This window comes from Serinus canaria, chromosome 7, assembly GCF_022539315.1.
Source record: "Serinus canaria isolate serCan28SL12 chromosome 7, serCan2020, whole genome shotgun sequence".
Classification (NCBI taxonomy): domain Eukaryota; kingdom Metazoa; phylum Chordata; class Aves; order Passeriformes; family Fringillidae; genus Serinus; species Serinus canaria.
Genome location: NC_066321.1, coordinates 5,265,944 through 5,289,925, shown reverse-complemented (window position 1 = coordinate 5,289,925; position 23,982 = coordinate 5,265,944). Strand labels below are relative to the sequence as shown.

The following is a 23,982-nucleotide window of genomic DNA, read 5'->3' as shown; positions in this document are numbered from 1 at the left end:
GAAAAGAAAAAGCAGAGCTAGTGGGAAGCAGAATAGCAGTGACAATCCCAGTCATTTCCTGTGGATCATAGCTGGGCTAATTTATGTTTTCTCAGTAGGTCTGTCATTTTGACACTTACAGGAAGAGCAATCTCCAGGAGATGGAGGTTAAAATGACATCTCTCACCTTCCAGGGAAGGTAATGTAGGCTGAAGGTGTCTCAGCCATTTAATATTCACTGTAGCAGAGGCAGAGTGCCTCTGGAGCCTTCAGGTCTGGCACTGATTCAGGTAGTTCTCATCTTTTAATATTTCACTATTTTGCATGCCTTGTCCCAGGTGAGTGCTGTAGTTTCTGTGCCTTTGGAGAAAATATCCACCCCATTTTTTAGGACTTTGATCCTGAGAAGGGGCTCTGAGCTGTGTCTGTTTAAAACTTTGAGCCCTGACTAGAAATAAGTCCCTAGTTCCAGTCCACACCTTGTCATTTTGGGTGGGGGTGGCTTCTTCCTCCCCTGTTCCTGGGGATGCTTTCTGTAGGTGCTCTGCAAGTGAGGGATGCAGGCAGGAGGAGCAGTGTGAATTCTGGCAGCACAGCCTGGTAAGATTCTGTGCTCCAGAATCTTACAAAGCTTAAAAAGCTGCCAAAAGATTCTGTTGGTAGGCTCCCTCTATAAACCCCTGAGATTTAGGTAAGCATTTAAACTCAGGAATACTTACATAAACATCTAAACTTATGAAGTTTTGCCCTGTACTTGGTCTCCTCTTCTTGAGCTTTAATTCTCACTTGGTCTCCTGTTCTTAGGCTTTAGTTCTTTAATCAGCAATTCCCAGTCTGAGCACCGAGCTGTGGGGCAGTGTCAGGGATTTTGGGCACTTTTGGGCACAGGATCAGGCCCTGCCCAGCACTCACCTGTCTCACAGGAGGGGCTGCTCCAGCCGTGCCTGCACCGGCACTCGTCTGGTGACACACACACCCCCCCGTTGTGGCAGTGCCTGCTGCACACCACTGCAAAACACACAAAAAACCAAAATATCTCAGCACCAGCACCCCTGCAGATCCTAAAGCTGCCCTCTTACAATAACTGATAGTATCAGTCCTGGAGGTAGACTGAGGGTGGGAGCTGTCCCTTTCCTTTAGAAGCCATACAACTAAAATTCTTTGCTTTTCAAGTATTCCAGCTACTCGGTTTCATAGATAAAATTATATTCCTCTCAAGGGCAGCCTGATATTTAAATAAGCAGGGAGGTCTGTAATGATGGGAGTGCATGTGCTTTGCTGATATAGAAGGGTTTGAAGGCTGATTTTCAGATATTTTCTCCATTGAACCTCTTTTTAAGCTTGTATTGCAGAGTAGCATTGCTCCTAATAGGTTTGGCTGCTCTTTTGTGTTCTCAAAATTAGCATTACTGTGTTCACTCACAATCCTAAATTTCCTAAATATTAGTATAAATAACATGCACTTTTTTCTTATTTTTTTGTTTGTTTTTCCAGAAGCAATTTTACGTAGAAAATGTTGATTTAGGTGTGCATATTTTTACATAATACAGCAATGCTGCTGGCAAATACATGCTCTGAAATAGCTCCTGTATTACTCGAATCTTTTGTATTCAAGAATCATTTAAGGAAAAAAAAAAAGAAAAAAAACGGCTTTTTGGTAGTTTTTTTTTTTTGCTTTTGTAATTTTCTGCTAATTGAAACATGTGATGAGGAAATCCTGAGTGAGTTCATGCTTACTTGTTTCACACCGAGGCCCTACAAATCCATAAGCACAAGAGCAGGTGTTGTGAGGCAGGCAAGTTCCTCCATGCTCACACGGGGGCTCACACTGGGCTGCAAGAGTGAAAAAATCCATTTCAAATGTGACATTCTCTGTGGCTGTGAGCACAGCACAGGTTACACCTTTCCCCATCCCATTTTATTAATCCAGTGAGTAATTTGGCTGAGGAAAACACTGCAGGGCAGCAGTAGCCATCCCATTAGCAACACAGCACTAATGAGCAGCTGTATGGAGTCTGCTAGGGAATGGTTTCAACATAATCATATTTAATTTCTGAGCATGCATGTTTTGAAGTACATGTTTTGAAGGCTAGTGATGGATGAAGTACAAGTGCAGTCACGACTCAAGACCTTGCCCATCCCTCTCTACAAATTTGCCTTGTGGATGGTCAGAAAGCCTTAACAGGTGTCAGAACTCACATTAAGGCAGAGATTAAGGGTTTCTTATAGAGAAGAGTTGTGTGTGGATTTGTCAGCAAAGTGGCAAACGTTTTAGCAAAAAAAGGTAATATTTAATGAGTAGCACGAGCTCTGCAGACAAAGGAGCAAGTTAGATAAAGATTTCTTATTGCAGTATGCAATGTAATTCTGTGGAAAGAAGAGGGTGAGTGTGGAAAGGAAACAGGCTGTTTGCTGAAGGCATGTTTGCTTTTCAAATGTGGATAATTTTGAATCTAAAAACTTTATTGTACAGAGAGCCTGGAAATTTTGGGCCCTTTAATCTAAGATCTGAGGCAGGTAGCTGAGAATTCTTTTGTAACCTCTAATAAGAGATAATTGCATATGGCAAAAAACAAAAGAGGGGAAGGGGAATTGCTGAAGGGACAGGATGATCACTGAAGGGACAAAATCATCACAGAAGGGACAGGATGACTACTGACACTCAAAGGAGAAACTCTGTGACAGAAGCAGAGCAAGAAATGTGTTCCAGAGGCACCTCATGCTACTGGGAAAAAAAAAGGGCACCTCATATAACAGAATGAAAAATATCTTCCCTTGTGTGTGGGAAGTGAATACAGTGAAAAATGTTGTACTTTGGCTCACTTCACTGGCAGAGTTTTGTCTTTTATGAAGGATATGAGGCTAAGCAAGGTTATTCCAAGGAAAAAGCAAAATGAAGCTAACGAGACCTGAAACAAAGCATCTTTCATTTTAAGTATTGTTACGAGGGAAGAGAACCTTAATGCACCACATTTTGTTCCTAAAGCTGGAAAATGGGCTATGGAAATGGAAAGCTAAATGAAGGACTAATTCTTAGGGAGCCACATAATTTAAATGCAGTAATTGTGTTAAAGACCTCATCACCTCTTGTGATTGTCACCAGGCCATGGAATATGAACTTTGCCATCCAAAAAAAAAAAATGAAATCCCTCACACATTTTCTAATTGTATTAAAAAACACAAACTCCAAGAAGGTGCTGTTAAATAAACCACTTTGGCACAAACGGCACTGAAGAAATGTATTTGGTATTTAACGATGAAATTTTCAATGCTGTATTATATAACTTTAGGATTTGACCTTCCTGAAAATAGAAAACTTGCAAGTGTATTTTAGATCCATACTGTATATGCTGAGAATGTCATTAGGCTAAATTTATTTTTGACTGGATAAGGTTGAGACATTTGCAAATCAACATGTCCTTAGCTGAAATTCCAAGTATATATCTATGGGGGAGAAAAAAAGGGGATAAATGTAAATCATCTTTGTCTGGACAGCTAAATGGATTTAGATAAATATTAGGAAGAAATTATTAGCTGTGAAGATGATGAGGCATTGGCACAAGTTGCCCAGAGAAGCTGTGGCTGCTTCATCCTTGGAAGTGTCCAAGGCCAGCTTGGATGAGGCTTGGAGCAACTTGGGATTGTGATTTCTTTGCCCCTCTTTGCAAGGCAGGTACAAAACCTGGGGGAAAATATACCACTCTTTTTAGAGTACATTAACTGTGATTGCCTTTCCTGTAGGATGATGGTTGCATAAAGCCTCCAGGTGCCTCAGTGCTGTGCCAGGCACGGTGACATTCAAGCATTTTCTGCTTTATTTCAGCCTGGTTTGTGTAGCACTCAGAGCAAGTGAGTCTGTGTGAATAGAGCCCTTTCCATCTGGCCTTTGCACATTCTGAGATGCATCTGAACTGTCAGAGAAGAACATGGTATTTTGGATATTAAAGCATTTAGCTCTTACGGTGACATTTAATAGTAAAATGTTTAAAACTGTTCTATTATGGGTGAATAGCAAGAGATAAAAACTGAACAGTGCCCCCTCTGTGAGAGTAAGGGTAATATTCACTTAAAAGACATTTCCCACTGTAATAGAAATATACTGCTTATGTCAAATTATTTTCCCAAACTCCTGTCTTTCTTCTTCTGAAATGAATACTTTTTTCCATGAGCATTTGCTAAATTGTAGGAAGGTATTGTGGTGTTTTTGTACTAAGCGGTTTTGGATAGGGAAAAATAACAGCAAAGAGGAAAACGTTGCTGCAAATGGTCAATCTTGCTGTCAAGTGTATGTATGTTTATGTTTACAATTTAAAATCTGGAGGTGAAAATGGAGAAGTGCATTATTGTTTCCTTTGAAAAGGCTTTCTGGGAAATATCCCCAAACTTCTATTTTCCATTAAAATGAGATCATACAGTTTTTATAAGTTTCTCTGCAATAACTTTGGGGGCACTCAGGAATACCAGATGCTGTGTTGCTTCCCTCATTTTCCATAGCCTAATCAGCAAATGTCTTCCAGGACAGAGTTATTGCTTGGCATCTCCACAGTGAGTAACTCCCTGTGCCATCCCCACGTCAGGCCCTGGGTCTGTGCAAATAAAGCCAGGCTTGGAGCTGTGAGAGCATTGCCTGCTTAGAATTTTGCACCAAAGTCAGATCAGGACAGACTTAACTGAGGGGAGCATAGTCTACCTTGTTTTGTTGTACATTATTTATTTCCTTTCAAAGATACATTAACCTAACTTCCTAAATGTGCAGATGAAGTTTTAATGTGATCAGCACAAGGGCAGGGTGAAAAAAGGAAAGGAAAGTTCCTCAGTTGTTTTTTCTTTTGGAAAGCTGTGGACTGAAGTGGGTTTTTTTGCATGTAGGATGCACAGATAAATGAAATGAAGCATAGGATTAAAGAATGTGTTACTGCAATTAAATTAACTCATTGCATATTTAAATTGTCCAGCAGTCTGGAGCCCAGTTGTGAGAGGAATGTCCATCACAGCAACTGGAATATTAACAAGAGGAATTTGCCTAAATAATAGGGAATACAAATGCAGGCACCAGTGCTGGCTAGGTTGAACCAATGCATTTTGCTTGGTTGAACCAATGCATTTTCAGCTGACATTGTGAAATGTCAGCTGAGTGCTCATCTGCAGCCAAAAAACCCCCAAATAAAGTGAGAGGAATCATGAAGAAAGGAGCAGAGCACACCATGCCAGCCTTCCTTATGGCCTGTACCCATGGTGAACTCCATCTTGAATACCATGGGCAGGTCCGAGCCCTCAGCTCATAAAAGCTGCAGTAAAAGTGGAAAAAGATACAGAAAGAGATGCAAGGATAAATAAACAAAACTATAGAAGAGCTTTTGTACAAAGAATAAGTGAATAATGAGGTCCTTCAGAAAAATATGACTTTAGGATTAAAAAAAAAAAAACGGTGAAATCGGATATGGTCTGGAAAGGGTGAACAGGATAAAGTTCCAAGGCATCACCTTGGTGTTTAGGAGCATGTGATCTGTAATTTCTGAGAAGCTATTCCAGACAGTATCCCTCTACCTTTCCCACATATTGCCAGACAAATGCAGTTGGCAGCTCCTGGAGAAAGGGAAAGGACTTCTGGTTTGATGTGCAGGTGATTTGTGCTGTCCCAAAACCTGCTAGAAGGAGACTGTACCAGTGCATTGGTTTTTACTGCAGATATCCTTGGAAACAGCACTCAGAGTCAAAATTAGGTATTCAGCAACCTCCCTCATCACCAGAGGGATGCTTGGCTAAGCTCACTCCAGAAATGCCAGAGAACATCTTCTGCAAGAGAAAAAGTGGGAGAATCCAGTGGACTACAGCAGGCCTTTCCTCCCATGCTCATTTTTTATTTTTGTAGAGGTGATGCTGTTTCCAAAACACTGCTCTGAAATGAAGATTTTGAAGCTGGCCTGTTGGGCTGTGAAGTCTTAACATTAGGCTACTAAAAAAGGTCTTATTGCCTTGTGCAGGAGGGGAAAGAGCAGCAGAACCCTAAGGAACTGTTCCACCTCCCCTCACCTGCAGAGTGAAGGAAAATAATCTGTAATTCTTATTACACCAAAGCAGGAGGAGCAGAAGCAAGGTTCTACTTCTGACAGACAACACAGATGTCAGCAGTGAAGGGAGTGATCCAAATAGAAATTGCTGAAATAGTCTGAAAATATCTCAGTTTGGATACCTGAATATGAGCCAAAGACACTGACATTTAGCTGTGTTTGTCCAAGAGAAGGTAGGAGGTTACACCTGATGGTCCCCAGAGGGAGAGGAGTTCCAACTAAACTGTGACAGGGAGGCTGAGGGGCTCGTCCAGAGGGATAATTATAAGAAAGATATAAATTTTTCTAAATATAGATATAAAATGTCTTTATATATTAAATATATAAAATGTTATATTTAATATAGCATTTTATATTAAATATATAAAATGTGTTATGAAATGCTTTAGGAAAGAAATTAGTTTTCAGGATGCTGCTTGTGATTTTTTTCCTACAAGTCCTCCAAGCCTGGTTTTGAATCTGCACATTTGGAAAAAAATAAATTGTATTCTATCACAACATACATACCACTTGGTAAAGTACTTCTTATTTTAGATTATTTTCAGACATTCCTATTAAACAAAAGTCACATCCCCTCAAGATCCAAAGGTGTTAAAACTTGCTATGAGCAGGCTGGTTCTTTTATCTCGCTGAATTTTGATATGAAATAAGATGGTGACAACTATCAATAGTGTCTGAGTCTCTTGACATTTTTGCTGGCTTGCCAAGGATGTTATGTTGAAGCCTGGAGATTTTTCAGAGGTTGGTCTCATCTAAGATTTTTTGCCCAATATTTGTGCCTCCTGTTCCCAGAGGGCCCTGCTGTCTCGAGGGGAGTTGGTGCGGTGTGGGCATCACAAGGTGCTGATAGCTGAGCTTGTGACAGGCCTTAATCCAAGAAATTGCCCTCATTTTTCAGCCTTGTTTGTCATGATGAATCACCTTCATCTGACATGGGAGGGGACATCCATGGCTGGAGGTACAATGGGTGCTGTTCACAGCCCTGGCTCTGCTCCAGAGTGCAGGTGTGCAGGGGGCTCAGGATGGGGAAGGGACAGGGATATTATTGAGTCAGGTGTCATGGTCACTGACAAGAGACAAAAAAGGATGTTTGTGCATCGTGTCATCAAGCCCCAAGATGCAGAATGATGTTGGAAATAAAGTGTTTCATCCTGAGGGCTCTCCAGGGAGATTTTCAGTAATACCAGTGACTGAAGGAAACATCTCAGGAGTAAAAGGCAGAGGCAGATTTGCATTTTAAGGTAGATTTATGTTTTAAGGACTATACTGATGGGTCTGCTAAACACACAGCAGCCTTATGTCCAGACTGTAAATATTCATGTGTACATGGGTAGGGTTTTTGAGGAGAGGTCTTTCTGTGGCCAGACTTGCTTTGAGCTTCCCAGTGCCAGAACCTGTGTGGTGCTTTTCCATCTCTAGGTATAAACCAAAAGTTAAAGACAAACTCCTTTGTACCACGTAACTCTAAATCCTTTAGGAGGGGCGTTTTGGAATTGTGCAAAAAGGCAGAAAAATGAAGTGGTCAAGATTACAGGGACCTTTTTTCAGTGCATTTTGTACAATATCTCCAACAGTGCTCTGTTACAATTGCAGCAGTGCTGGGGCACCCCCACAAAGCCTGGCTCAGAGCAAGGTCCTTCCCAGTCCATCATGGCTGAGACCCCCCTGCTCTGTGCATGAGGAATGAGAGACCAGATGAGAAAGAGGGCAATGAGTGCTACAAATACTTTTGCTTTGTGTGGTGGAAGGCCTGTTAAGATATCAACTTATCCGAGGGATGTCAGCAAAAGGTGTGATTAATGATAGCAAAGTCAGGGAATTCATTGCTTCAACAAAGTACATAATCCTATGGTCTTATGGAGAGATTCTCAGGTGCCTAATAAATAACTCAATATATTGTGGAAACCCTTCTGGTGCTATACATTTCAGATGACAAGTTCAGTTTCATATTTGAGATATTAGATAGATATTTACAGGTAACTTTAAAGATATTAGAAAAATTACTTTTTCCTAGAAGGTGTCGTATGGAGAAGTAGAATCATTTTTACTCTTTCTCTCAGAAATTTTGCGTGGTTTTGAATGTGATGACTTTAGTAGAATGAATCTGGCATTAAGCAAGATCACAATCTATCCCTGGTTTCAATAGATTAGATGGAATCAAATAAATATGTCATTTTTGTAAGCAGAAAGAGCTGTTTTAAAGGTATAGGTTTTACTTATGTTGAAATATAATTGGTTTTAAAAACAGAATGGTCCCAGCCCCAAAATTTCCAAATTTATAATTAAAAAAATAATTTTTACTTTGGAGAATTCTTAGACTTGGTGTTATTAGAGCATTTTAAAGAGGATTTTCTCCCTTACCTTCACATGCAATTCCATCACCACTGTATCCAGGGGGACAAGGACCACATTGAAGCTCTCCATCCGCAGCTGGCTGGCACTGCACACCTGTGAAACAGGGCAGCTCAGCACACACTGCTGTGTGCTGCACCCCACTGCTGCTTTTTGGCAGCTCCACAGCCCCCCTTGCTCTGCTGAACCCCCTCCTGGCTGCTGTGGGGTGTGCTGGGAGCCTTGCTCCAGGAGCAGACCCTGCTGGGGCACCAGCACTCCGGGATGGAGCATCCAGGGAAGGACCCAGCCAGCCGGGAGGGACAGGGAGGTGCGTGGCCACAGGAGATGCTCTGGGCTGCTCTGTTGGGAAACCCTGGGGTGGTTTGTTCCTCAAGACTGAGAATGCACTGGGCCGTTTCCTGGGATGATAACCATGCCTGGAAGGAGTCTGTGAGTTTGCAGGGAATGAACCTGGATTCGTGTTGGGATGAGGAGGAGCAGTCCGTGCTGAAGTTTCTTTGTGCTGCTTAAAATGGAGAGTGGGGTGGGAGGTCACACTGACACGTGGGGCTCTGTGCTCTGGCTCCTCATGCAGAAGGGGTGTGAGTGTGTCACTGCTCTTCTCAAGAAAAGGTTGTTTCTCAGGTGCTGTGAACTCCATATTAGGCTGTTTTTCTGGTGATGTCTGAGCTTGGGAAGTCTCCCTTTCCATTGTAAGGGATGGAGTGTGAATGGCTGTGGGGTTTCTTTCCAAAAGGAATGTAATATCTTGTCTTTGAATTTGGGGCTGGGAAAGAAGAGAAAATACATTTCTTGATGTCTTAGATACATCTTGATGAGAGCCTCCAGCATCTTCAATATATCTTCCAGGAAAATCCACGTGGGTTTGGAAAGATCTTGAAACTAGGGCAGAAGGAAGATAGATATTAGTTAAATTTGCTGTTCTAGAGTTGAAAGGAAACACAGTGAACTTTTGGGTGTGGAGCAAACAACACAGCATCAATTCTAGAAGTAGAAGAGTTAATGATCAGATTTACAGGGAGGTTTATGCCAACTGGTTTAGCAACTACATGGGGCTGTCTGCTGTAAGTGACACCAGCACTGATGCACAGGGAAATGCAGTGATGACACTCAAATGGTGGCATTCAGGAACCAGATGAAATGTATTTTTGGTAGCAAGTCTCAGGGAAAGTCAGGCATTATTTGAGTTGCAGCTCTGGGCTGACATGCAGGGGTTAAATTGCAGCCAAGCAAAAGCTTGCTGTGCTGCTTTACTAATTTTGGCTTGGACTAGTCCATGAGGTTTTGGTACTGTGCACCTTTTTTTCTTCCAGTTCTTGACCTCCTGAGCCAGGATTTGCTTCTTATTACCTGCCTGTAGTGCAATGCTGTGCTGGGAAATGCTCTGAGGGCATAACTCAGAGTTTGCATTCCAGCTCTGAGTCAAGGAGACAGAACATCCCAGCTTGGCACAGACAGATGCTGGAGCTGGAGAAACACACGGTGTCAACATGGCCCTTGGCAAGGGCGTGCCCTGGAGAGGCTCCAGTGCCATCCCACCACTGGGTGACTCTGGACTGCTTCTGCAGCCCTTCTGATGGCAAAGGGAAGTTTTAGGAAAGCTTTTAAAGGAGACAAATGGAAGAGTTTTGTTGGTGCTGTGTACGGCTCCCTGCAGACGTCAGGGGCAGCGTGTGAGGGAGCGGCCGGTTTGTTATTGTCACCCACTTGTCCCAAAGCCAGCCACCTTTTAAGCTGTGTAAGGAGGGATGATAGATGGGCAGAGGGGACTCTGTGAAGGGCCTTGAAAGTGGAGACAAGTAGTTTGAATCAATACTTTCAGGAAGATTAATGGCCATCTGCTGACGCTAATGAATGGAAGGGGCTATTTTTAACCGGTTCTGGCACACTCACTCTGTAGGATATGGAATACATTGGATCCTGAACAACAACCCACGCTTGCTTCTGGGGTTAACCCCATGCAGGATGCACCTCTTTCTTTAAATATGAATATTAATCACTTTCTAAAAACTCACATTGATGGAGATCTTAACCATATTTAGCAAGGAAAGAGATTCGGGTGCTTGGCAAGGGTCAGATGAAAGTTAGGGCATTGACTGGACCAAAACAAATCCTGGCAGCCAAAGCAGTGTTTATTTGGCTGATAAATAGTGTCATTCTGCTGGCAGCTGATGAGTTTCTATTGCCCTGAAGCACAATGTTTTGGAGATTTACAATGGTGCTGGATCGAGCTGTGGCCATCAGCAGGTAAATATGTGTATTTAGTGGAGCAGAAGGCAAATACATGGATTTCAGTATCCAAAGTAAGGCTGGTGAATGATGAGGGACACACAATAGGAGAACAGAGATGATGAAGCAGGAGGACATCAGCAAAAAGAGCACGTGAGGATAGGAGAAGTCAAAGGATTTTTAAAAATGAATGAATGAGAGAAAGATGAAAGAAGTATCTCTACAGAAGATTATCAGTAATGGATGATCATTATAGCCCTTAGAAAATTTGATTCAGGGACGAGAAATCAACAGGAATGACAGTGAAGGGCTGAATGACCTCTTTGACAAATTTCCAAAATGAGCCCTGATTATAGCTTTGAGCTCCTTCCACTGTGTCGTAATTAAATGGGTTTTCCTCCCAATTAAATTTCAGTGACTAGTATAAGGGGATCAGACTGACTACCTGAAAAAGGGAAATCTTTTATTTCTTTATCAGATAATAAAGGTGAGATACCCATCCTTCAAATAAACTTCATCTTTCCCTGTAAGGGGGAGCATATTTTTGGAGTATTTCTGTGATAAGGTAATTTTTACATCTCAAATGCTACCACTGAAGAGTAGTGACACATTTTTGTTGGTCATTCATTATGATATATACTGATAAAGGTCTCTCAACCACTCTGTAGAGGTGACTAAACTTCAGAAGATGTTGGTGTCATTCAAGGGTGTTGACCAGAGTGTCCTCTCAGCTTTCATTGTTTCAGATTTATGCTTGTATTGACAGTGTGCAATGTAGTTCAGATAAGAACATGATAGGTTTTTCTCTGGAATACCTGAAAATTTCTCTCTGCAGCCCTCCAAGTATCTAAATAAGCTAAAACAAAGAAAGCAAACAAAAAGAATGCAGACTCAGTTGTCTGTAGTCAGCAGCTTTCTCAAATCCTGCATGACTTCAATTTATTTTCCTTGCTGTTGATCAATATCTTCAAATGTGTAACCCATTATCAATGCAAACTGTGAGTGTGTGAATCTGGTTTTCCCTGCTATACCAGCCTGTGATTGCATGTTGGACTGGGTGAAATCACCACAAAAGCCCCTCAAGGTGAAGTGCTCAAGGTTATATATGATGGAACAAACCCACCTTTTCACTCCTTGTCAGTATTTCTGCCCAAACTAATGGGGAAATGGGCAGCAGTGGAATAACTGAGTGTATTTTCCACAGAAGTAGATAAAAGACAGAGATGCTGCTGCTCTGCTCCAGCTGGGCATGGCAGAACCTCTGCTCTTACTGATGCACTGTGAGCAGAGATCATTCCTGGATGGATCAGGTCCCAAAAGGACAGATTCCTCTGTTGTGGCCCTTTTGGGGATCATTGGAGCAAGGGTGACAGGCAGAAAATTTCTGAGACACAGGTTTAACATCCCTCTTCCAACTGGATGAGGCACTTTCCACCAGGATATTTTCCATCCATGTGGTGCAGGGGTCCCCCAGCCTGTGACCCTCCAGCCTCTGGTTCTCCAGGGTTTCCCACTGGGATTTCACAAATCAGAGCTCTCACAGCCAGCCCCTGGTTCTCCAGTGCCATCATGGTGTTGCTAAGGCACAGCAAATCTACAGGATCCAAATCATTCCCAAGGGAATAAAAATGACCACTGAAGCTGGTGAAAACAGCCATTCACAGAGAAGGTACTTGACATCTCTTAAACCCAGGGTGAGATATCAACATCCTGAAACAGAAAATTAATCCAATAATCCAATATATTTTTTTCTTCTGAGTTTATGGTTTGTTTGGTTGGAGTTGGTGGTTTTTTTTTTTTTTTTTTTTTTTTTTTTTGCATTTATAGTCTTTAAAAAAAATGGCCAGATCCAGACTGGAGTTAAGAGAAGCCATGTCCCTTTCTGACCCCAGCTATTTCTGCTCCCAGGGAAGCAGCACACCTTTCACAGCCTGCCTAGGGCAGGGTGCACCAGGCTGGCTGCCCTATTCCTTGGTGCTGTTCCCCCACATCTTTGCTGGGTTTAGACTTTCAAACTTCACACTGTTCTTCCCAAGCCATGTGCCTTTGAGCCCCATCCTGACCAAAACTGGCAGCTGACACTTCAAACACTTGCCCAAGCTGCCTGCAGATATCAGTATTTATCACCTTTCCCTTGCCATGCTTCTCTTTGCAGCTGTTAGAGTTAGAAACTTTCCTTTTGGGTTTTAAATATGAGTGTAACTTTATATTTATGTAATGATTTGAGCATCACCATTAATCTCAAGTGCTTCTCTCTTCTAATTTAATAAAATGCCCCATATCAGTCTGGTCTTCAGAGGGAGACTGGCTCCTTCTCCTTAAACTCCTCTGGCTGTGGCCACTTCTGCCTGTGACTTCAGAGGATTATGGGCACCTTTAATTCTGCTTGAGTTACAACTCCTTCAGAATTCTGTGAGCAGCTTAAGGATTCATTATTAACACAATTCAATAAATTTACAATTTGTGTAGTTTTAGAGCTATTAACATTTAGTAGTACCTGCTGTCCAGCCCATTTCTCATTCAGAAGAATGTTGGCAGAGAAATGCTCTTTTGACATATTACACCATGTGGGTCATCATTTAAAATTTGAGACATCTACCAGCACATAAATCTTATTTAAAATGTCAAGAGAGAGCAGAAAAATTACACTGGTCTAAGAAGTCTTGTTACTAGAGTGCTAAGGATATTCCCATTTCCCTCTGTATGTTTCCATGTTAATATTTGTTTCTGTGTTTACTGAGTGGGAAAAGGGAAACAAGAGCAGCTGTCAATAGGATGCTCCAGGGAAATTCTGTTTTTTTCATCAACTCTTTTATATAATTATGTTCTGGCATCACTTTCTTTTCTACTTGGAGTGTGTTTAATTCCTAAATCTCTTCTTTTGCCATCCAGTGATACCCTAATGTCTTCCCTCTCCTAAATATTCAGCAACATGGTTTTGATTCTCCTTTCCTTCCTCTTAAGCATCCAGAAGCTCCCCACATTAGATGCTGGGTGGAATTCCCAGTCGCCACATCCCTTCTCCTACAATCCCAAATCAATTCCTCACCACCTTTAAGTGAAATACAGCTTCAACCTCCCAAGTTTTACAAAGAGTTACTACCAGGGTGGTTTTTTTTTTTTGTAGCGATAAAAGCATTTCAAAGGCTCATTATGATTGGGATATTAATGTAAATTTAGATAGGAGCTTAATTTTTGACCTAATGATCCTTTACATCATTTTTTGTGTAAAAAAGTGGAAAGTCAAATGTGGTGTGCCTCACATCCACACAGCCCAGCTCAGAGCAGAGCAGTCACACAACTCTCTCTCCATCTGTACAGGGCTGTTCAGTCCTTGTGCTCTCAAACCCCTTCTCTGATGGGCAAATTTACTCACTTGATGCTTTAATGATGAAATTAAAAGGTGAACATCGAGTTCACTATCCTGAGCTCTTTCAGCCTGATAGAAAATGAGATTGTTTCACTGATGTTGCTTTCTGGTGAGCAATTTTCTTCCCCTTCACCTACCAAAATCATGAGCAGCAGGGAATAGTTTGTGGACTCTGCATCACTCAGCCACTTCTGATTATAACAACTCTGCTCCAGACTCTGTTTGCCAACGTGGCTGCAGCTGCACATACACAATTCTCTAACACCATCCAGAATTTGCAAGGCAAATTTGTCTTGTGCCAATGAAATACAGAATCATCCTGTTTTAACACAGCACTTGTGGGGAGGAGAAAACCTGGGATCTTCAGTCAGCTCACCCACTAAACCTTGTTTGGGAGACTTTCTGTGTTCAGAGGGAATGATTCCCACAAATGGAAGGGGGTCTAAACTCTGCTTTCCAGGGGGCCTCTTCCACTTCTGGGATGTGGAAAACCTAAGTGAGTATACAAGAAAATATTACCTGAGTGTGAGGTAGGGAGTTTGCTTATGTCACATTAAAGGTCATTTATGATTTTTGCATCACTGCAGTTCAATTGCTTCAAGGTTTTCAGAGCAATATAATTGACATCTCAATTCATTAAGTGCTGTCTTTAAAGAAAATGAGGATTCTGAGAAGGCTGGCCAGGAAAGAACCAGTCCATGAAGGTACAAATGATATTATTGACTGCTTGAAAAAAGTTTCAGTCTTATCTGAGATATGTCAAGGAGCACATAAAGATTATCCCTTTCATACTGAACAAATACAAAACAATTGGTAGAAAGATTTTGCTAAGGTATAGCTCTTTTTTAATTGGGAGTATTTTTCCATTTATAGAAATTTTGCAATAGAAAGCATTGTGATTTAGAGCTTAAGAAACAAAAAGCCTTTCATGACATTTAAGGGATTGTGGAGATTAATTAAAGAGTAATTATGAAGATTGCGTGACAGAAAAAACTAAGAAGAACAAAGAGTTGGGGCACTAATACTGCCTTAGTTTATAATCATTTAAGCCAGATTTCCCTCAGATTTAAGTTATCAGCTCCTTTTTTGGCCTCCTGGGTAGATAAGGGTACTATTAGGCCATGAGTTGAAGTCCTAGTCTGACACTCCAGACTGAAACTGATAGAACAGCTCTAAATATGAAATTTACCCTAATACATTACATTTCCCCCTCTCATGTGGATCTGCTTTCCAAGTAAGATTTTTGGGACTAGACATCATATACAGGCAAAGTGCAGGAAGGTGATTAACCTAGTGAGAGAAAAAACAGGTCTTTGAGGGAAATAATGTATTTTGAGCTCTTTGTTTTCAGACTCTGTTTGTTGGGGGGTTTTCTTTATTTATTTTGTGATTTTTTTTTCCTTATGTTTTCAATACAAATTTTACCATCAGGGTCACGAGAGACAGCATTTTTAAAATAGTGTAAGAATTACTGATTGCAAAGATATGAACCTGCTCCCAACACAAGGAATTTTTCCCCTTCTCTACTAACAATTTTCTTTATCAGTATCTTTTTTTTTTGGATTGCCTATGGAGATTTATAAACCAGCTCTGTTTTTACAAACAATGTTTTCTCAAACACCTCATCTACCTTCCAGTTTATTTCAAGATTTAATTGAAAACTTCCCTCATGTGGGCTGGAATAAAACTCAGAATGTTTGATGTGCTCTCACCCCTGGCCCAGGAGCTGTGCTCCTCTCACTGCTTTGTTGCCAAAACTCCTTCTGTGCTCTTTATACTCTTTGGATCTAACCCCTTCTCTGCTGCTGCTCTCAGAAGTGCTCTTCCTGTGCTTTTCTCTCAATTCCCAGCCAAGAAAACAGGAAGAGAAGAAGTGTGGTTGTGTGTTTCAAAACACACTCTGGATCTCCCACTTAATCCCCCTGTAGCTGATTTGTCACCCTCCTTTCCATTGTCCCTTGTCCCTCTTTCAGGTGTGAACTTTTACCCCTCCTCTTTTGTGTTCTGCCTCCTCCAATTATTGGAGCCTGAAACTGCATTATTTCAGCAGCTACAAAGGTGGTGTTAAGATGGAGTTCATGGGACCAAATTAAATTTTCTATTCAAGAATTGACAGTATGTTTTACTTCTCAGAAGTGAGATAGATGGAGAAATTAATAGAAACTGTGTTCTTATCTGATGATGCCTCATGGGTCTTCAGACTCTCTCATGGCATGAACAGGTTGATAGATCTGTACAAAATAGGCTAAATTAAGGCAGATCATTTCTGAAGCATCCCTGTCTAATACTCTGAAATATCTATGTAGAATCCTTTAGAAGAGTAATAATAGATTATAAAGAAAGTTCATTTCTTCAAAAGAAAAACCATAATATTTCTTCAAAGAAAAAATAGCTGAAATACTTCAAAGTATTTCAGCAAAGAATAAATTACTGATATACTTCTTTTATTCAATTCAAAAATAAATGGTCTAAAACAATAATTATGTAGTTTTGGGCTGTAAACATATAAAAATTGAGCTATTTTACACATGAAAGTCAAGCCACAAAGTGAACTATGTCTTACTGGAAACCAGTAATGAATCTATTTAAAAATCGTGTAAGCATGCATAAATACTCTCAGTGAATTCATGCTTTTATGGAATTCTTCACAGTTTCAGCTGATTAGGAGGACAAGTACCTAGACCTTCTTCCCAATTTAGAAAGCAAAAGGCAAGGAATTGCAATAATAAGATTTCAGATGGTAAGGCACAGAAGAACTTAGCTAGTTCTCTTTGAGAAAACAAAGGTTGGGCTGGGTATTTTTTGAGGTCCCTTCCAACATTTTTATTCTGATTCTCTGAAATTCTAAATCTGACATATTATCAGCATGGGCAGTGATTTTCTCCTCCATCCCAGAGGATCAGTTGTCTTGTGTTGGCTATAGGCTGTTGCTGTGTCTCTTCAGGAATGAACCAACCCTGTTCATGTGATATGTAATATTTGGGGCAAAATTCACATGATTTGGCAGTGGACATCCCCTGGTTGTGCAAGAAAGTCCTGTGAAGTCCTACTATACCTTTGTATACATGTTCAAAGCCAGCAAGATGCTTAGGAACTGATCTTAAATGAGTCCTGACTGTGATAATTCTGTATATTTCACACCTATATTTATTTAAACCCAGTACTGTGTTGTGTTTTGTGCTGCTTACGAGTCCTTTCTCTTCAAATCCTCCTCTGCTTTATCCCTTAGTGGAAAGACTCTTGTGTGGCTTTAATGGGGCCAGGATATTGGTCCAGTCTGAGTTACTTCCAGCTCTAAAGGGGCCTTTAAGAGCCTTTAACAAAACAGCAATCTTGTCAAATTTGTGCAAACAGGGTTGGCTCCCTTTAAAAGCTGTGTGCTATTATAGCTGGATGATTAAATGAGCCTGGAAATTCTAAGAGAAGATAATCTTGCTCTGCTCTGTCAATGTAAAAAACTACTGAGCCTGTATCCTGTGCAGATTATTTGTTGGAGACTGAGGTTGTTATTATCACTTAAAAGTCATGATGGCCCAGTGATTGCTAAAGCAAAAGGTGGCACATTCTTGGTAGGAGAGAAATGTAATCTGTACTTGATATTCTGATTGAATGTAAATATTATTCATGGCATATAGCTGAGTCCTCTTCCCTAGTGGTTTTATGGCTTGGGCTTCATTGGTCTTCTATTGCTGAGCTACATCATTTCCTAAATATATCATCTGTATTGGAAGCACTTAACAAGTTCTGGATTGACAGAGTGTATGGATCAGTGAAGCTGGAGACCATTTATCTTTTAAATTATCTAAACATATTCTTCCCACTGTGTCTACTTTGGTTGTTATGTTTGGGTCATGGCATATACTGTAAAGGTCTCTTGATATTTTTCTGAAAATACTTAATATTTTATGAGGTATCTTTAAGGAGGAGAAAGACATCAGACTCTCTCTGATTCCCTTTCTGTCTTGACAAGTACAGGAGTGGATTTCCAGTGGCAATTACAGACTCAGAGGGCAGGAAAGGGTCAGAGCTTATGTCCAAAATGCCAGGCTGATCCAGGCCTCATGTGAAGATTAGCAGTATGCCATTTGCAAAACTGACTCTTTCATAGGACCAAATTCATATGGAATGTCTTTGTGTGGCATTTCTAACCCCACTTCAGTGGCCATTTCATCACATACCCCTTGAAGGAGACATCTTTACATCATAACTAAAAAAAAATGTACATTTTGTCCTGAAATACACCCCAGCTAGAAACACTGAAACAGTGTTTCTGAAAGGGATCAGCAGCTCCCACCATGCATTCCAGGGATGAATTATGGACAGTTTCCATGGCCTGAGTCAGAGCTAAGAGCTGGAAGCCATTGACATTCAATACTTCCCAGTTTTGGAGTCCAGAGGCAGAGCTGAGAGCTCTTTCCACACAGAGGCAGATCAGAGTATCCTTTGCTGTGTGTTTACTGCTCCTGTTCTGTGTTTGCAAGGATCTGAGACAACCTCTGAGCTGATGGCTGCAGCATCTCCATCCCTGCCTTCACGTGGGCCATGTAACTCTTTGCATTCACCACATCAGGATGGGTTAGCTCCTCTTTGCAAAGCACCCTCTGAATGCTGAACAGTGCTTGCCTTTTATCTACACCTATTGGTACACACAGATCTCGATTTAAAAGTCCTGTGTGTGATGTGTCTGCCTTAACAGGGGCTTTTTGTGTCTTCCAGGAGCTGTGCTCAGCTCAGTCCATTAAGGTAATGCTACTTGTTCAGTGGAGTCACTTATGATTTACACTGGGGTAAGTGAGACTGGAAGCTGGGCCTTGATCTTTTTAATGCAAATTCATCAATTCTGTTAGATAAAAGATGAAAGGAATCTATTACATTCCTCAGTCATCTCTTGAAACAAAATCATTTGGTTGGTTCCAGGCAGTAAGAAGTTCTTACTCCTGCAGTTATCTCCAGACATGAAACCTTGAATTAGTGACCAAAGCTCTTACTGGAGATATTTATTTTTCATGGATAGTGATTAATGATGAGTGCTAATAATGACAGAAGTGATTTCCAAGTTAAAATGTAAGAATGCAAAACTTGAGGTTAACGTGTTCCTCTGGTGTTTGACTGAGCAGTGTGTGTTTAAAGACACACACCTTCTCGTACTTCAAAACGTTTTATTCTCCTTTAAAACCCACACCTTGATGTCAATCTGACAGTGGTGCAAATGAGAGGGTGACAGAGGTCTCTCTGATGTAAAATCAAAGTGAATTCAGATGCACAGTGCAGACACTGGAGGAGTGTGAAGCACAGAGCACGTAAACATAACAAATAGCTGCACATGCAAAAGTATAGCAAGTGCCAAATGTCTACAATGCTGCAAATTAACTGCTGTGACAGGAGATCTTGCAGTGGTGCTCTGAATGGGAAAGCAGAACTCGATTACAGAGATCATAAAATCACCCCCTCCCTGGATCTTCAGCTGCCTAAACCAGGAGAGGCAGAAAGAGCTGGCTCTGAACAAACAATCTCCTAGGGGTGATGGATGTGGCACTGCTTTGTCCAGTAAAATTGCTGATTTACTAATAGTTAAAAAATAAATCCTTTGTGATGGCACCAAGCTCTCTAACCTGCTAAAGAAAGTGCAAACAGATGGGTATCTGTGTGACTGTGAGTGATGAAAGCAGTCTGCAGAAATACCCACAGCCCCCGACGAGACGGATATTGCAGCGTGCAGGAACATCCCCAGCATCCCCATTAGGATATATTCATTTTCTTTGTGCCAGGAATATGACCAATGATACTGGCTGCTTTGATTTACTAGATCTGCCTCTTCTAGCAAAAAAGCAACAGATATTTTATACAAAAGTGAAATGTGCCCAGGGAAGCCTGGACAGATTTAAATTCCTCAGGCTTTCCTCTTTATTGCAATGCCAGCAGACTTGAGGGACTTTTTGACCCTACTAGTAAATTTTAAATAAATGTAGGATACCTGCTTTATGGGTCTGAAAGGGACAGGAATAGCTTTTTGTTTCTGATAGGTGATTCTGTTTAAAAAAAATCCACAAAACTTCCCTTTATCTGTGAAATTCCATACTGGCTTTTCTTTAAGACTGTTCTGATGTACTTCAAGAAAAATTACAACCAAGTCTGGTTGGTTTCAAGTGGTACAAACTACAGACATAAGCCAGGTAAAATATGTAAGTGAGAACAGAATGAGGCCCTGCATTTTTAGAGCAGATAAATGCAGCTCAGAAAGTTATTTTGAGTTACGTACTTTGCAGTAAGTCAAGCACTTCAGGAGATGAATACCTATCACATATCAATGCTGAGGAAATGGTACTTTGTTGATTATAAATCAAAACTGAAGGAATTTTTGGGTGCAGCTCATCAAACACTGACTTAGGAAATAATTTTCCTCTGGAATATTTTTCTCCTCAGCAGCCTACAAAGGCAGTTGGGTAATTTTTGTGGTTTTGGTATGAAGAAATACTTATCCTTTAATCCTTAAATCACTGCAATTGACTATAATTTCATGTCCAAAGCAGCCAATAAAACTACAAAATAGGGATTAGCAGGAGTATTTTTAGATTAAAATTACTTGAGTTGGAAAGAAGTGGCACATAATCTCAGTACCTTGATGAGCACTGTAGCAAGCTGAAGAGGATTTGTTCTGTCTCAATTGAAGACTTTTGGCATAAGTTACAAGGGATAGAAGCTATTATTACAACTGGGAGGATTTCACAATAATCATAATCCACAAATGTACATAAATTTAATTGAGAGTTAATTCTTTTTGTCTGATATCTTTTAATGATCAATGCTATACAATACCTCTGCTTCTACTGGCAAAGCACTTGGGAAGCAAAGTTAAACCCATCATTTTGGCCATAAATTAGGACACATAAAGCTGCAACAATTGCTTCCATTTCTAAGTATTAAAACAAATGACTACTCTCATTTAACCTTGAGGCACAAGATTCTCATTGCTTGTATTGTGATATAATTCACAGGAGTGAATATAAGCTTCTGTTGGAACAAAAAAAAATAATTCCTCTTCATTCCCTTTCTGAGGTGTTCAAGCCGGCATCATTTCCAGCATGAAGTCTTGGCTCATTTTGCATATTCAAGAGAAAAATGTAAAACACTCCCCCTGCCTCTGACATACAGCTCACTTTTGAAGGAAGCATGCACTTGTTTCAGGTCCTGATACCTGGGATATTTCTTAAATCTTTGCCTGGAGTTGTCTATGGCAGGTATGAATCACAGCAAATGGCAGCTTCTCTCTGCATTCCCCTTTCTAGAACACAGACAAATTTATTGGTTAATGTTTCTATAAGCAGTGTGTAAGTGTGCCTGATTTACTGTACCAATACCTGCAGCTGTGGAATGTCTGTTCTACTCAACAGCATTTAAAGGACCTTTGGGGTGCACAATGTGTATCCCATTATCCCATTAATGACAAGGCTCAGCTTTGGGCAATAACAGAAAAGTTATTTATATGCACAATGATTTTTTTCTTCCTCAACCACTTTTACAGCTTCCCCAAGTTATAGAAGAGTCAATAGCTGGCTTAGTGATGCTGGCAGACTAAGTAATACTTTGTACATACTCATTGCTAGGGAGAGAAAAATGTTGAGTTTATTTTTGTGACCTTTAGATTCTGAGAACTGGCTAAAATCAATTTATAGTTCCAAGAGATTGGATGATACCTACACTAAGCAGTAAAATTGCTTCCACTTTGGTAGAGTGTGTTAAAATATAACAGCAAGGTAACAGCCATTGATTTGGGTGCAGAATGGGAAGTGAAGGAGGGTTGGTCAGGTGTAGGAGGTCAGGGAACAATTTGATAGGTTTCAAGCCACTCTGTCCTGAACACTTAGGAAAAAGATTTCAAGGAATCTAACTTGGCAACTACTGTTATTAAGGAATAAACATGAATACCCCTGGCAGTAAAAAGGGGACAATCATCCAGACCGTGCCTATAGAACTGTACATTGAATTATGGGAATATCATTGAGAGAGAGCAGGATCAGATGACAGCTGTGTCATTGCCACTTTGTGCCTGAGGTCAGGACCCAGCTTTTCTTTCACCACAGCAGAAGACCTCTTTTAATGAGGCCTTCTCTTCAGTCCTCAGAGATTAATGGGAGCAGCTGATTTCCAGAGCTCCCCAAGGAAGATTATTGCTCAGGCTATGAACAATACTACAGAAATTCTTTAATTATCTGTTGCCTTCAGTTGTTGGTATCGTTGTTCTTCCATGACACTTTGTTTATTATTGTCTTCACAGGTCACCTTGCAGAACAGATGCCTTGCAGCAGAAGAATTAGGGAGGAAGGAGGGCTGAGTGATACTGGCATGTATCCATCATGTCATGTTCTGATCTTACTGAGGAGGAAACGAGTCCTGCCTTCCTGTCTCAGTGCTGTGGCAGAAATACAGACGTGGTGATTCATACCACTGAACAAGTCCTGAGCTGAAGAATTCCCCCTAGTAGCAAATGAGGTGGTTCATCTACTGGATTTCAACTCCTGGAGCCAGGTATTCCTGAAATAATTCCTGCCAGCTGCTCCTCAGGTGAGAGTGACACGACACAGCCACCAGCCCTCGATCCCAGAGTACAGTGTGTTGTGATGCCATGCTAGCTCACACTGTCTCACACCCTTTCTGGGCAAAACCTTTGTAAAATTCAAAAAAACCCAGCAAGTACCTGCTCTGGGGACTTTGGTACAGCTCCGACCATTTCCAACAAAGCCAGCAGGGCAGCGGCCACAGAGGTACCCAAGGGAGGGCGGCTTGCGGTCAAAGCAGGGCGCTCCGGGGAAGCACGGCCTGCTGGCACAGCTGGGCACCTGTGCCACAGCTCCTGCACGGCCAAAACAGGGCAGGTCAGGCATTTAGTCACCATTTATCAGATGAAACACATCCCTAAAATAGAGCCCAGCTAAAGCTTTGTAACTGCTTTTATTCTTTTAAAATCTGGTTAATGCGAAATGTTCGCAAACCTTGAGCCAAAGATGAGAATGTCCTGTAGGCACAGGGTAACAGAACAGCTGGTTCTCATTAAAGCAAGATTTATTAGGCCCCTAATTACATGTTTTCAAGTTTATTACTCGAAGTTGTTTGGCATTTATCATGTAAAATATAGAAACTGTAATTTTCAGCTGAAGTGAAAAATTAACTGAGTGAGAAAAGGTATTACTTGACATCTTTTTGGTCTTTTATAATTGGAAGGTAATTATCAAACCTTACAGCACCTATACTGTACTTTTGAAATTACACTGTGAAGTACATATGTTTCTGATCTGGAAATCATCCTTAATGTGTCAAACCTTGTAATACAGAAAACTGCTTTAATTATCTTAGGACTATGTGCAAAATTTGACACTCTGGTAGTATATAATGTTTTAGCACTTATGATGTCACTGAATAGCAAGTGTATATGAACTGCCTGTCAAGTATTTAATAGTGTCAAGACAGAGAACAGATGATGAATACAATCTTAATGATGGTTGTAGATCCTTTTTAATTGCTTCTAGTGAGGTCTCCATCATGATTCTCATGTATTTTCTGCCTTATTGCACTTTACCTACAGTATCAGGGTATAGGATACCAGCAGGAGGCAGGTTCTGCTTAGGGGTTGGCTGGCCTGGTACAGATATTTAAAAAAAAAGAGGGTAATAGAAAAAAACCCTTTTATTTTACATGTGAAATATGTTATTTTTACATATAATATATACATATATGTTATTTTTACATATAAAATATGTTATTTATCTGTTGTCTCTGTACAACAGACATGACCAATCTCAATTTTTTGCTGCCTGCTTCCACTGGAAAATCAATTAAAAAGCAACACTCCCTAGAGCAGGACCATCACAAGCATGGTGCAGGTACACACCCATGTCAGAGAGTGCTGCACCTCTGGGAAAGGCTACTGCCACAGGCAAGTTCATTCCTTGAGTTGATCTCATGATTAAAACTCAGTAGCAA

At 40.8% G+C, this 23,982-nt stretch overlaps 1 protein-coding gene across 1 annotated transcript in view; it reads right to left on the bottom strand.

Moving 5' to 3' along the window:
• LOC103814623 (von Willebrand factor D and EGF domain-containing protein-like) overlaps window positions 1-23,982 on the bottom strand; it is a 136,917-nt gene that overhangs the window by 26,344 nt on the left and 86,591 nt on the right. The window contains exons 20-23 of the mRNA XM_050976997.1: window positions 22,700-22,841; window positions 8,412-9,287; window positions 1,717-1,812; window positions 892-987 (exon numbers count right to left, since the gene is read on the bottom strand). Of these exons, the coding sequence (XP_050832954.1) occupies window positions 892-987; window positions 1,717-1,812; window positions 8,412-9,287; window positions 22,700-22,841 (1,210 nt within the window). The remainder of the gene's footprint in view (window positions 1-891; window positions 988-1,716; window positions 1,813-8,411; window positions 9,288-22,699; window positions 22,842-23,982) is intronic.